Source organism: Pinus tabuliformis, chromosome X, assembly GCF_031772625.1.
Source record: "Pinus tabuliformis cultivar Carrire ecotype Pingquan chromosome X, CPIR1, whole genome shotgun sequence".
NCBI lineage: Eukaryota > Viridiplantae > Streptophyta > Pinopsida > Pinales > Pinaceae > Pinus > Pinus tabuliformis.
Window position 1 is genome coordinate 1,616,113,565 of NC_142308.1, and position 13,833 is coordinate 1,616,127,397.

Sequence of the window (13,833 nt, forward strand, 5' to 3'; positions counted from 1 at the left end):
TATATAGCTACTTAACTAGTGATGTGAAAATAAAAAAATGTATTTACTGTTTTTCACTATGAAATTAACATTTTTGAAAAAGGTAAAGCTTTACTTTTCTTTACAAAACCCCTCCCAACCCAAACTTCGTTTACGTTCTAGAACAAGAAGCAGGATCTGTTCGCTTTTCGCAGGGCGGGAGCGAAAACGAGATTGCAGAGATTTGCGAATTAGGGTTCACCAGTAGCAGACACTCGAACCCCACGATCGGTTCTTCAGTCCATTGACGGCGCCAAGGTATGTTCCATTTTTAACTTCAATGGATTTCCACCCGCACATTCAGTCTTCCACACAGAGAGGAGTACACGCATTTCAGGTTTCTGGTTCAAAATCCAGTGTGTTTTTAGCAGCCACTCTTGTATGTTTAGGTTTTAATCTCTGTGCTGCAATCTGTCACTGTTTGCAGGGATGGCGCTGGCATTTGATGAGTACGGGAGGCCATTTATCATAATAAAGGAGCAGGAGCAGAAGACCCGAATCAGAGGCTTAGATGCTCAGAAGGCCAACATTGCGGCCGCCAGGTCCGTTGCGAGAATCCTCCGCACCTCACTCGGCCCCAAGGGAATGGACAAGATGCTCCAGAGCCCCGACGGCGATGTCACCATCAGTAAGCTTCTCTTCCATTTATTGAATCTCTATTTCTGGGTCGGTAAAACCCCTTAAAAATCTAAAAATCTGAAACTAAGTAGAATTTATTTTAAAAAACTTATGATTCGTAAGTAGCAGTTACTTTAAAAAATTTATAGGTTTTCCGAAAAGAGTGAAATAAGCAAATACTCTGCGATCTGCTTACTCTTCCTCACAAACTGTGAGGCCCGCCGAGCTAGATGCTCTACATACGACGCTGACTGCCTACGAAAGCTCCCGAATGGGTGAATGCGTTGAGATGTCACTAACATTGAGAGATAGACACTTTCAAGGGATCTACTTGGCGTAGAGGTACTTTTGGCGGGCTTTTCACTAACCAAGAAACTTCGTTTACAAATTATTTTGCTCAAAATAACACCAATTGCTCGACAGCAGAAGGTTCATAAAGAAATGGAAATTCCAGGAGGCTGAGTTTTCAGAGGGACAAAACTTCCATGGGGCTGAGATCCCCAGGTTCCATTTTGTTGTGTAATTTCTGTATTTCTCTGAGTGCCGTTTTCCTTGAGCGAGCCCTTATTTTTCCTGAGCATTTTAATGAAGGATAAATTGGAGGGCCGAAAAACAAGTTCTTTGGTGTTTGTGGTTGGTTTTCATTCATGTTTCTGTTGCAAATGTTTTTATAAGTTAAAAATTAAAATACCATTATTTTCTTTTCAGCAGTTATTCAGAAAATAATTTACTGGGGTGAATATATTTTTTTGGGAATAATTAAATTGCTAGGAATTTTATTGAGATATGGTATTAGAAATTTAAAACAAGGAATCGTCAATTAAATTGGGATTTTCCTGAACAGGGTTGAGTGAACAGTCCCTGGAATCTAAGTATGAAAAGAGCAAGGTTCAAAATATAATGCAGGTTTTAAAGAGTGATAATAGCAACTCAATAGCAAGGGCAGTAAATACTACATATTTTTAAAGAGTCTGTAAAAATTGGGGGTTTTATGGGAAATGATTGACATCTATGAAGCAGTGAGTTTTCAGTTGATGATTGCCTATAGAGAAAGACAGCCTCTCTCTTAATGCAGCTTCCAGGCTTTTGAACTCACATTGGTTTTTATGGCAGTATGGATTTTTTCCGTGCATTTTCCTTTCTCCAATTCAATGTTCTGTTTTCTTATGTTAAAATTGCATTGTGTTTGTGATTGAGGTGGTTATTGATCTGGAGGGGTCTTTCTTTTGATGCAGTGGTTTGGTGATGCTGAAAAGCTGACAAAGGCCCTTTTCTCATTTGCAAGCAGGCTAGCTCCAGTTATCATATTCATTGATGAGGTGAGCTTAGTTGCTTGTATTCTGTTTTCTGCACTCGCAGATGTCTTAGGCTTGCTATGTTTAGTTAGCCTACCTCTAGTCATCTTTTAAATTATGCAGCATTTAAAGTGAGTTGCAACATATTTACATTTATTTTATGGTATATTTCGATATAGTTGTCCCAGGCTTGCTATGTTTAGTTATCCTATCTCTAGTTATCGTTTTAAATTATGAAGCATTTAGAGTTGCACTTTTTTTAGATTTACCTTATGGTATATGTTGCAAAAAGGGCTTCTTTAATATAATTTTATGTGTTTATCTGGGATTGCTGTTCATCAGAGATTTCTAGGTCTTCTCCATATAATTCTTTATTTGATGCACTGCATTTGGTGCTTAAATTACTTAGTGGTCATTGATTTCTATGGGTTATTGCAGTTACATTCTATCTATTTTGTAGGTAGACAGCATTCTTGGGGCTCGTGGTGGTGCTTCTGAACATGAAGCAACAAGAAGAATGCGAAATGAATTAATGGCAGCTTGGGATGGCCTCCGGTCTAAAGAAAGTCAAAGAATACTTGTGCTGGGTGCTACCAACAGACCATTCGATCTTGATGATGCAGTTATCCGTCGCTTACCTAGAAGGTCTGTTGGACAGAGAACGCTAGGAGTATGATTGCTTGTTTTCTGATTCACTATTTGTGGAATATCTATTATTAGATGAAGGAATTTGTCAGACCTTTATTTGTAAGTCATCATAAATTGCTGTTTTTCTTTTAGGATATATGTAGATTTACCAGATGCTGAGAACCGAGCGAAAATTCTGCGGGTTATTCTTGCTCAGGAGAAAGTGGTGGATGGTTTCAATTTCAATGAATTAGCTTGTGCAACGGAAGGTTATTCTGGGAGTGACTTGAAAGTATGCATGCAATAGTTTCTGTTTTCAATTTGCAAAATTTTCACTGTCTATTTCTTCCACATAGTTTATTCATCTTACAGAAAATTTTAATCTTGTAGAACCTATGCATCGCAGCAGCCTACAGGCCAATTCAAGAACTTCTTGAAGAAGAGAAAAAGGTAAGACTCTATATTCTCATCCACAAATTTAATCCTTCTTAACTGTTGTATTCTCTTCCACTGACTTTGTTTGGTCAGTAGAGAACATTAAATTTTTTTTCTTTCCTTTCATTTCTAATCTTATGCGAGTGAAGATTTCTATCCAGCATTTCTGATGTTGGTTACAAGGAAACTGTTCTGTTACATGGTGGAAGCACTGCTGGTGGGAATCAATAGTCTGCATGATTTTGGAAGTGAGATTGAGAAATACTGCATTTCTCCCAATGCCTGCCTATATTTTATTTCAATTGAATTCAAAGTGTCAAGTAGTGGTTACAAATAGCTCAGGTTCTGTGAATTACATATGCAATGAGCATGGTAACTTTGTATCAGCTAACACAAGTGCTGCACAGCATTATATTCAATGATGGATACCCTAGTGCTTGGAATTAATAGCCTGCATGATTTAGGAATTTGGATTGAGAAAGCATATTTTCTCTAGTGGCTGCCTATATTAACTGTTTCGTTTCAAATTAGTGTTGAAGTGGTTCGTAGAAATAGCTTGGGTTGTGTAAATTATATATGAAATAAGCAGGCTAACTGGAATGAACTCCTACATTTGCCACACCTGTACCTGATATGTTTTGGGTGCATGGGTCTGCTGATTTGCATCTAAAATGCCTCTGATTGGAGGTGTTACTTCACAAACTAGCACCCTTAGATTAAATTAAAAAAAATGATACTAGCCTATTGGCAACTAAGAGGGATGCCAATGTCACCTCACCAACCCTCTTAACCTTAGGGTGACTCTTCTCCAACTCAATGGGGGCTTCCCTAAGATAGGATTGCTAAACCCTAGGAAATAACAACTCAATGTTAAAATAAAGTGTGGCTTTAACAAACAAGTGTTTGATTAACTTCAGAAAATAAGATGGGTGAGTAGACTGAGATTTTCTTTCCCTATACACAAAAAGTCATTATACATATCTTGGGCCAATTAGACAAATCTTTGAGGGAAAACTCAAGTGCCAAAACTATCAAACTCAAGTGCCAAAACTATCTAAATGATGAAAATTTAAGCTCAAGCTAGTGATTTTTTTTTTTTGTTTTTTGATTTTTTATTTTCAAATAATAATATACTAGGAAATTTGAAAAAGTTTCGAGTTTTGGAATTTTGATGAGGTGAGGAAAAGACTTTCCTTGTGCCCTTCTAATTAACTCTTTCAGTTCAAGATTGTGGTTACAACCCTCCCTAAATCAGCCATTTTTATTTGCACAAGTAGTGAGTTTGAAGTGCTTGCGTAAGTCGTCCCCAATCTTGTCTAAAACTTTCACCAGCGCCCAAATTCAACTAAGAGCAATTCCCTTTGTGGAATACCTCCAGCCAATGGATCAACTATGAAGCTAGGAGAGATATAATCCTTTATGGAGGTACCCCCGATAACTGTTTGTCCAAAAATCAGATATTGATAACTGTAGTTCAACAAGAAGTAGGTGAGACCGTTAATTCTTGTGGCATTTCATTCTGTTGAAAACTAGATGTTCTATATGGTCAAGCGAGATTCTTATTCCCGGTCAAAAGATCTGAATTCTGGGATGAATGGGGAACTGGTATTAACGTCCTCCTTTTATATCTAATTTGGCCAGTAGGTGGAGCACCGGTGTGCTGGCTGATTGCTCCTGGAGCGGTAGGGCCCCTCACTTTCTTTTGTTCGGCTTTCCCAGGTGATTGGAAGATCTGGCCATAGCTATAGGAATAAGCTGGGGGCGCTCTTGCCAGCCATTGTGGATTCGGTAATTGCTTGCCATTGTGAAAAGGTTGGAAGAGCTCAAATAAGAATAGGGGTCGCCTAATAATAGTAAGTAGGGCGACGCACTAATCTGAACCTATGGATGGAATCAGCCCAATCTATCTATCCTGTTGGCCCCGATTGGAATCCTGTAGGAAAAAACTGGCTTAGTCAATCAATGCTTGAGCAGAAACATCCCTCATCTCGCCGCCCATCCGATACAGCTGGGCATCCGATCTAGGTCAGACCTCATCAAGGTGTCGAGCATCCATAAGGTAATCCGATCAATAAGCGAGAACGAGCGCATGAATGAACCCTTTATAAGTCAGGGGCCTGCCTGTCACTTCAAACATAAAATTGAGATTGATGTGCCTGGATGGATGATTTGGACTAGCTAGATGCCGGCCCACCTCCCCGCTGGCACTACTCCCGATATAGGGATTCGATCCAGCCAAAGCAAGTGCAGGGAAGAATCCAACCGGGCGATTAGTCTTTGTGTTATGAGCTTTCTTGGTGGAAACATGTACACTGGTCTATGTGCCTCACTGATTAGTAATGTTATACCATCCTGTAATAAAGAGACTATAGATATGAAACCTACTCACTATCCATGGTACTTGTTGGCTCTCTCCCTCTTTCACACTGATCTAGCCTCTAAGATCTTTATATAAATTTCTAAGATCTTTATAGATCTTTATATGAAACCAATTCTCAGACAGAGAAGAATGGATATCATGAAGAAAACCTAAATTTTATGGCTATAGAGGATGCAATTCCCAGAGGCCAGGCCAACAAGCCCTTCTGGGCTCATGGGGTTGACTTATTGGGATATTCTTTGGGGTCCAGGAGGCATGCCAATTTGCCATTTGAAGATCCTAATTCTCCTCGCCATTCGCAAATCGTTCGTCTGTGCTTATGCTCAGAGAGGACAGCTCAGCTTGAGAATGTAAGTTGATAATATGTACTGATAGATTTATAGATAGTTTTGTAGCATTGCTGCAAGTCAATATCCAACACTGTGTACTGTTTGATTTAGTAGTGTCAGAGAAGTCATATGGGGAGGATAGGAATTATGTTATGCGGATATGAAGTCCATAAGGTTTATTTCCTAGTATCTAGGTCAATGAAGAGGATAGGAATTGTTCTGTAACTGTGGATAGGAAGTCCATAAGGTCTATAGCCTAGTGATAGCTAGGCCATAAAGTCTATTATCTTCCATGTTAATAGAGTTTATTGTCCACAAAGAGTTTATAGTCCATGAGGTCTTACATTTGTGCATTGTTAATGCCAGTAAATGCACACTAGGTTTTGTTCTCTACGTTATATCATTATAAATTAATGAACTATAAGTTCTATGATTTCATGAGTATCAATTTTGATGTTGATGGATTGCCATCACAGGTTTGCAAGACAGAAAGAACAACAATGTGTGGAGCTTTAACAGCAGCTGGGCTTAAAGCCACTTTCGTTCTCAAGGAGCTTGGCAATCGCTGGGAGCATTACTCTGTCATAACTCTGGTTGACTGCAGAAGCCTCGTTGGCAGCAGCCTATCTGATCATAGTGTTGGTAAGGTTTTGCCAATTCCATATTTGCACATTGCTTTATTTTATTTTGAATTACCACTGCTGCTTCAAAGTTTTGTCTAGTTTTCACAGTATGTTTTTGTATTTATTTACAGTTATCGGTTTCTGTAGGTTTAATTTATTTATGGCATGATTTCTTGCACTCTATGAATTGGGTTTTTCTAGTGTGAGCAGTCATGTTGTTCATGGTATATATGTTGTACAGATACACTTGTATTCAGTAAGAAAGCAATTGTGTGTGGTTCTATCAGCTACAAACAGTATTAGTATATCTCAATTTGTATACCCTTTATTTTTTTATTAATTTTCTTCTGATCAGTTGTGTGAATATTTGTATTGCTTCCCTTGACCCTTATTTTGGTTTCTTGTGGGCACGAAGGTTTCTACCATTCTGCTATTATGAATACCCATCATATCAATGAAACAGGGGACTTTTGGGAGCTGCCCAGACAATGCTCAAATGCACTTGATACATCTATGAGGAATCGAAAACATTTCACAGACATGAGTGATGTCAACTTCCTTATGTGCCAAGCAATTCAACATCCTTATTTAACTCCATCATCTTCACTTCGCACTTCACTTATTGTTGTATTTGAAGGTCCCATGGTGGACGAAATGGATGAATTGAAAAGGGCAATAGGTTTAGAGGACTATATGGGATGCTCTTCTGTTCATGGAGTAGGACCTTCTCTTGCAGTTTTTGATACAGTCAGAAATGGAGCTTTGGATTGTGCATGTGTATATCCCGCATCTTTGCATTCCAGAAAACAAATGAAAACTTTAATTAACTGTATGAAGAGTATCCTCATTGGTGCTGCTAAGCTCTGAGAGAAAGTGTCAGGTGCAGACCTTGACAGAAACCTGACTGTGCAAATGGGATAAAGGATATCATCTAGGAAAATCTTATGTAGCAATTGTTTTCGTTCATGCAAAGCAGTGTTTTTTTGTAGCAGACTTTTATCATTAAATACTACCATATGATAAACAACGATCTTATCTATCAATTTGCAAGTACTGTTTATATTTTTCCCTCGTATCTTTTTAGAGTGAGAATCCCAATTTCAATTTATTGAAAATAAAAATACACAAGTGTGGCCAAGCTCGGAATCCTATTGAGACAATAAGATGCAAGAGAATACACTGAGTCCTTATGTCCTTGGAGCACCTACTACATGAGAAAATAAAAAAAAAATCACCTAGTTAATTCAAGGAAAATGATATAGCCTAAATCCAAAGAAATGCAGAGGTTCCATCTTTCCATAGGCGCATAATAATATTGTATGCATAAGAGATAACATATACATAACACAAATTTTCTCTGCTTTCTTTTATTTGTTGTCACCCAGATGGCCCTGGTTAGTTTTGTAGTCAAAAGTGGTCAAATCTTGTAGTCAATGGCTACAGAATTATTTGATGTTGTTGTCTGACATAAGGTTGTTTGCCTGTGCTGTAGTTGATCTATAAACTGAAGTATAACTAGAGGTGTTCTAGTTTTCAGCGGATATTTTATAGTATCTGAGAATTCATATGTATAGCACAAAGAAGTTCAATGCAATTCTTCACTATTAAGAAATATGTTAATAGATAGTAACCTTGTTTTCCTATTAGTGAACAAACATTTACATTCAGTCGGTATACATATTATAGGATTTCAAAACAAAAGGCTCAGTCTTTATAGAAATTTCACATATGGAAATTTCATTATGGCTTTCTAGTGGGAGTGATTAGCTTGTTGGAGACCAGAACTTCAGATGCTACTGAATACAAAAAACACTCTGATTTTCTTTTTTGCCTGCCTTTCTCGAAACCTCGTTCTGGATAATCCACTCATCGGAGGTATGAAAGTGAAGGACTTGAAATACCAACCTTCATCTCCCAGATGCTGGGAACTTGGGAGAGAACGCTGGATGGTTTCAAGATCTCACTTCTGTGGAATATGGTTTCAATATTTTCATGCTGATCCTGAGACCCCGGGTGAGCAATCTGTCATTAGCAGATCCCAGTCTTTAAGTAGTTAGTCCTGTTTGGACACTAGGAGATCCCTCTTTAGCTCCTTTTACTGCTTTCATGAACCCCACCCATCTACTCCTGAACCTGGACCACCTGTAACTCCTGTTACTGATCTTTAGTCAAATCCATGAAGGGAGCATGCCAGGAAAGCATTTTTATTGTTGATGGCATAACTGCTGCAGGTCCAATTAGAGAAAAATTGTTTGATATGGACAGTAACAGAAAACATGAGGGATTCATTGACCCTGCCAAAATTGAGGGAAACAATGGCCAGGAAGCTGGAGAGAACCAAAATTTCGAAGTTGGAGAAAATATACAGATTGTGGTGAGCAAGTAGGAACCTTCCCAACTGGATACTCCATTGAGGATCCATGAGGTTATGCTGGGATATAATATATCAACCTGTTTAAGCACCTTATTTGGCCTGGACTCTAGTATTCGATCCAAAAATTCAGAACTTAGAAAAAGTTACAATATATCCCCTTGTTTAAGTATGAATGAATCTCTTCTAGAAGACACAAAGAAAAGTCGGCAATGAGAGCATTCAGGTATTGAATTTTTCATTAAACATTATTTAAAATGTATTAATACTTATAAGTATCTTAAACATGTATTTGTGTGAAAATAAATTGAATTGGTTTATGTTTAAGGACAAGGCATCCAAGGCGAGGTTAACCAAGACAAAAGTCACTCATCGTAGTGGCGAGAAAGGTTTAAAAGCACTGATAACAACCTTTGTAAGTATATTAAACATGTGATATTTTTTTAATAAATTTTGTACTAGAAGAAAGTCATTGTTATCTAATTTCTCCCTATTTACTGATTGATAGGAACTAAAATATGGAAGACCTCCAAATCATTTGGAAAAGGAGGTGCTGCAGGAAAAGAGATGGGTTGAATTTGTTGTTTGGATGGACTCCATGGTATGTAATCTTAGTTGGATTTCCAATATACTTTTAAACCATATTTTCATTTTATTTTTTAGTACTATTAGATATTATATCTTACTTCATTTTATGGTTAACATTGTATAACAAAAACATGCGTTGTGTTATGTAATTAATACTAACATGTAATATTGATTTTTTTTGTCAGAATGCTATAGGTAATGATTGCCAAGACGATGATCCAAATTATGTTCAACATATATCAGGAGATGATGAGGATGAGGATGAGGATGATGGTGGTGAAGGAGGAGATGATGATGATAGTTGCGGTGTTGGTGATGATGTGGATCAGAGTAATGAGGATGGTCAAGATGATCATGAGGATGATCTTGGTGGTGGTAGCTAGGCATGCACATGCATTGTTTTTTATGAAGAAATTATTGTGTAGAATGACATTGTTATGTTTAGATGGGTGTTGTGAATTTACCCTATATCAATGAGACATTTTGATTTTGTAATCATACGATGAGTTTGATTTATGTATGTTGTTAATTTATCGTAGAATAACGATATTCATGAAATATTTTGATTTGTTAATCATATTTGAATTTTACTTGTTTTGATTAAAAATAATACTGATTTTATTAGTATTATGTTGCTATTTTATACATGTTTTGAAAGTTGTTAATGACATATTGTTATTTTTTTGGATGGATGTTGTCAATTTCTCTTAAATTTATTTACAAATGATTTTGAATTGTGATATCTGCTTTAATGATATTTAGAAACTATCATATATTTCACTATGAATCTATAAAGGGGGTCATATATGTAAAGAAAAATATACTCTATATAAGAAGTCAAATGCAGATGTAACCATGGATGCAAAATTGAAAGTAAAATTGGATGTTAAACTAGGAATTAATACAAAATGCAAACAATTGACATACAAAGTGTTTTAAATTAGAAGTGAAAAATTGTGCAATAGTTGACACAAAGAAGGGAACAAAACATGGCATACAAAAGGATATCAAATTGGGCAAAAACAAGGACACATAAATGGGCACCAAATTAGATGCAAAAAAAGACAACAATTAGATGTAAAATAAGATGCAAAGTTGAGCGTTAAAAAGAAGCAAAAAACGTTACAAATTAATATGCCAAATGATGATGCAAATAATGGTGTAAATTTGGGATGCAAACTTGGGTGCAAAAAAGGAAAAAAAAAAGATGTAAGAAAAGACATAAAACAAGATGCAAAATGGGGCTGAAAAAAGGTGAAACCAAGGATGCCATATTGGATGTAAAAAATGATTCCTAATCACATGCAAATTTAGGCTCGAACTCAGACACAAAATTATATGCAAATGTGGACACAAAATGAGGCAAAAAAAGATGCAAATTTGGATGAAAAAGTCGGTGTAAATAATGGTGCAACATTGGACACAAGTAGACACAAAAAAATGGTGCAAAAAGGGGCATAAAATAGCTTAAAATTGGATGCAAAACTTGGTGCAAAAACAAATACAAAAGTAGACGTAAAAAATGGCTCTAAATTGAATGTACCATTAGACACAAAATAAGACGCAAAGGTGGACACAACACATGACTCAACATAAGATGCAAATATAAATGCAAATTTGGATGCTCAAAATGATGTAACATTAGATGCAAGAGATGGTGTTAAAAATGATGCAAAATTGGATGAAACAAATGACGCAAAATATGGTGCAAAATGAGATGAGAAAAATGGAGACAAATCAAACATAAATGTGGATGTAAAAAATGGTCCAAAAAAAGATGCAAAAATGGGCACAAAAATGGATGCAAAATTTGGTGCTAAATCAAATTTAGCACATGGTGCAAAGATAGGCACCAAAGCTGGTGCAAAAATAGAAGCAAAAACTAGTGTAAGACTAGATACAAAACCTGGCGTAAGACTAGATGCAAAAACTGACACAAAATGGATGCATAAAAAGACGTTAAATTGGATTCAAAATACAGTGTAAATTTGATGCAAATGATGGTGCAAAAATGGAAGCAAAGAATGACACAAAATAGGAAGCAAAAGAGAATGAAAAATAGATACAAAAATGGACACAAAACTAGAAGCAAAACCTGTCATAAAATAAGATGCAAATCTTGGTTCAAAATTTGACACAAAAAATGATGCATAGTTTGGTGTAAAAAATGATGCAAAATCTAGCGTAAAAAAGGATGCAAAATCAGGTGCAAAAAAGGGCGCTTTAAAAATTGTACAATAGAGCCAGATTTAGTGCCAGGTTGCTCATCACAATTACAAAAAAAATGCACTAAAATCTGGCGCTAAATCTGGCGCAAATTGCTGGTTTTGTTGTAGTGTATGCACCTTTCAGATTTACTATCCAACTTTGTTCTTTTCTCCTTTGGAACATGTACATATGCATCACATCCAAATACCCTCAGATGTGAAAGAGAGGGTTTCTTACCAGCCCATACCTCATGTGGAGTCTTATCCTCCAACACTGATGAAGGTGATCTGTTGACCAGGTAACATGTAGTCTCCACCGCCTCTGCCTAGAATTCCTGTCCTAACCCGACACCACTGAGCATGCTTCTTTCCCTTTCCATCAACATCTTGTTCATTCTTTCTGCAACTCCATTTTTCTGAGGTGTGTATGGAGTAGTCTTTTGTCGTGATATACCACACTTCTTATAGAACTCTTCAAATTCCTTCTTGTAAAACTCTCCATCGTTATCTGTCCTCAGAAGCTTTATCTTCTTCTCTGTCTAGTTTTCCACCAAAGCCTTAAATTCTTTAAACCTGTCAAAGACTTCAGATTTCTTCTTGAGGAAATATATCCATGTATTCCTTGAGAAGTCATCTATAAATGATACATAGTACACATACTTACCCAGTGATGGAACGTTCACAGGTCCAAACACATCACTGTGTAAAAGCTCTAATATCTGTTTCGCCCTCTTACCACCAAAGGGGAAACTCACTCGATTCTGCTTCCCATATACACATTTTTCATAGAAATCAAAATCCATAGAGCTAATATTCATACCTTCTACCATACATTTACCATGAAGTATTTGAAGGCCCTTGTCTCCAATATGTCCAAGCCTTTAATGCCATAACATGGTCTTTTCTCCAGAGACCACTAGATTTTCTGCTCCACTTTCAGGAACCACAAATTGTTGCACCCATTAATAACGTGCTACCTTGCAGCTTGTACAGAGTTCCAATCCAAACTCCCCGCATCAATACCAATGCTCCCTGAACCATCCTGCAGGTATCTTTCTCGAACACTATTTTTACACTTGTATCATCCATCTTTCTTACAAAAATCAAATTTCTGGCCAATGCAGGAATATGCAGAACACCCGGAAGTGTTCTAATCATTCCACCTTACAACTTCAACCATGGAAAAGTTTAGGGGCTAATCTTCGCCCAATGGGCTAATTTTCCATGATTTTTCCACAAAAAAGATTCGCTAATTTCCAATTTTTATAAAAGAAGATTTGCCCAAATTTTAGAATATAAAATTATTTTACCTTAAAAATCACCAACATTATATATAGGCTATATATAAAATCATTATAAATTTGAATAATTTTACAAATATATCAATAAAATTTTTATGGTTTGTATATTAGGGATTAGTGAGATTCGCCAATGTTTTTAAACTTCAAGAAAAATTTCCATCCTTAAAATTTTCCTTGACTTCAACCTTACTTTTCTGTGACCAACAATTCTAGCCTTTCTATCATCCCCTAAGAAGACATCACCACCATCGTATTTCTCATACTCGCAGAACCACTCTCTATGGGGAGTGAAGTGAAAAGATGCACCTGAGTCAATGAACCTATTATTACTCAGAAGTCTTCCCTAGAAGTTATCAAAAGAAGGAATAATCTGAGGTAACCACAAACCAATCTTTAGACTCAGGTTCTATCCAACCTAAGGCCAGAGAGGGCTCTCTCTTTATAGTTTAACTTTGTTTGGGTGGGATTTTAGGCTAGTTCTTAGTGTTCATAAGGTTTTGATTTTGATTTGGTGGTGGAATTCTAGGAATAGATGGATAGAGCTAGTTTCTTCAAGCCATTGGGCTATGGAGTCAATAAAAGGATAGCATAACTGGATCAGATCATTAAATGGAGGGTTCACAGGGTAGGCTAGCAAAGCAAAAGGAAAATTTTCAAGGACTGATAGATGGAATGATTCTAACCAGGGTGAAGGGAACTTAGGAATCCTTGGACTGGGATTAGAATGAGTAACATAGGGTGATCATCAACAAAGGGAAATTAATAATCCTTTGCTACATAGACCAAAAGGAAAGCTACGAAAGTTAAGGAGTTGCTAAGACAGTTTAGTAGAAAACATTAAGAATGTAAACAGTCAAGATAGAGTGCATTTAAGCAAGTTCTGAAATATCATTCCTAGTTTAACATTCAGATTTCATAGAAACACATATGATTATTAAGAAACATAAGGAAAAACAATAATACACATGAGAGAATACTTATTTGATTTTCTCTTTACACAAGAATCCTGAAAAATATCTAAGCTTTATTCCATGATCTAGC

At 36.6% G+C, this 13,833-nt stretch overlaps 1 protein-coding gene across 8 annotated transcripts; it reads left to right on the forward strand.

Moving 5' to 3' along the window:
- Nucleotides 1–120: 120 nt before the first annotated feature.
- Nucleotides 121–9,782, forward strand: LOC149146232 (uncharacterized). Of its 8 annotated transcripts, none has more exons than XM_089451818.1 (9): nucleotides 121–276; nucleotides 446–684; nucleotides 1,872–1,955; nucleotides 2,392–2,576; nucleotides 2,712–2,850; nucleotides 2,949–3,008; nucleotides 9,025–9,111; nucleotides 9,205–9,297; nucleotides 9,470–9,782. In XM_089451818.1, exons 2-9 carry the CDS (start codon nucleotides 448–450, stop codon nucleotides 9,665–9,667), a joined length of 1,083 nt encoding a protein of 360 aa, XP_089307944.1. In that variant the 5' UTR covers nucleotides 121–276; nucleotides 446–447; the 3' UTR covers nucleotides 9,668–9,782. The 8 variants fall into 8 exon arrangements, with proteins under 8 accessions (XP_089307944.1, XP_089307947.1, XP_089307948.1 ...); XM_089451821.1 differs by lacking the exon at nucleotides 9,025–9,111 and adding an exon at nucleotides 6,179–6,344 and having other exon boundaries at nucleotides 9,470–9,540; XM_089451822.1 differs by lacking the exon at nucleotides 9,470–9,782 and adding an exon at nucleotides 6,179–6,344 and having other exon boundaries at nucleotides 9,205–9,286.
- The last annotated feature ends 4,051 nt before the right edge of the window (nucleotides 9,783–13,833 follow it).

Excerpts from the sequence above, each read along its gene's own strand:
- LOC149146232 (XM_089451815.1), top strand. The coding sequence starts at position 448 with ATGGCGCTGGCATTTGATGAGTACGGGAGGCCATTTATCATAATAAAG. Across the intron at positions 2,851-2,948 it reads ATTCTGGGAGTGACTTGAAA|AACCTATGCATCGCAGCAGC; the intron begins GTATGCATGCAA and ends TTAATCTTGTAG. Across the intron at positions 6,345-6,740 it reads CCTATCTGATCATAGTGTTG|GTTTCTACCATTCTGCTATT; the intron begins GTAAGGTTTTGC and ends GTGGGCACGAAG.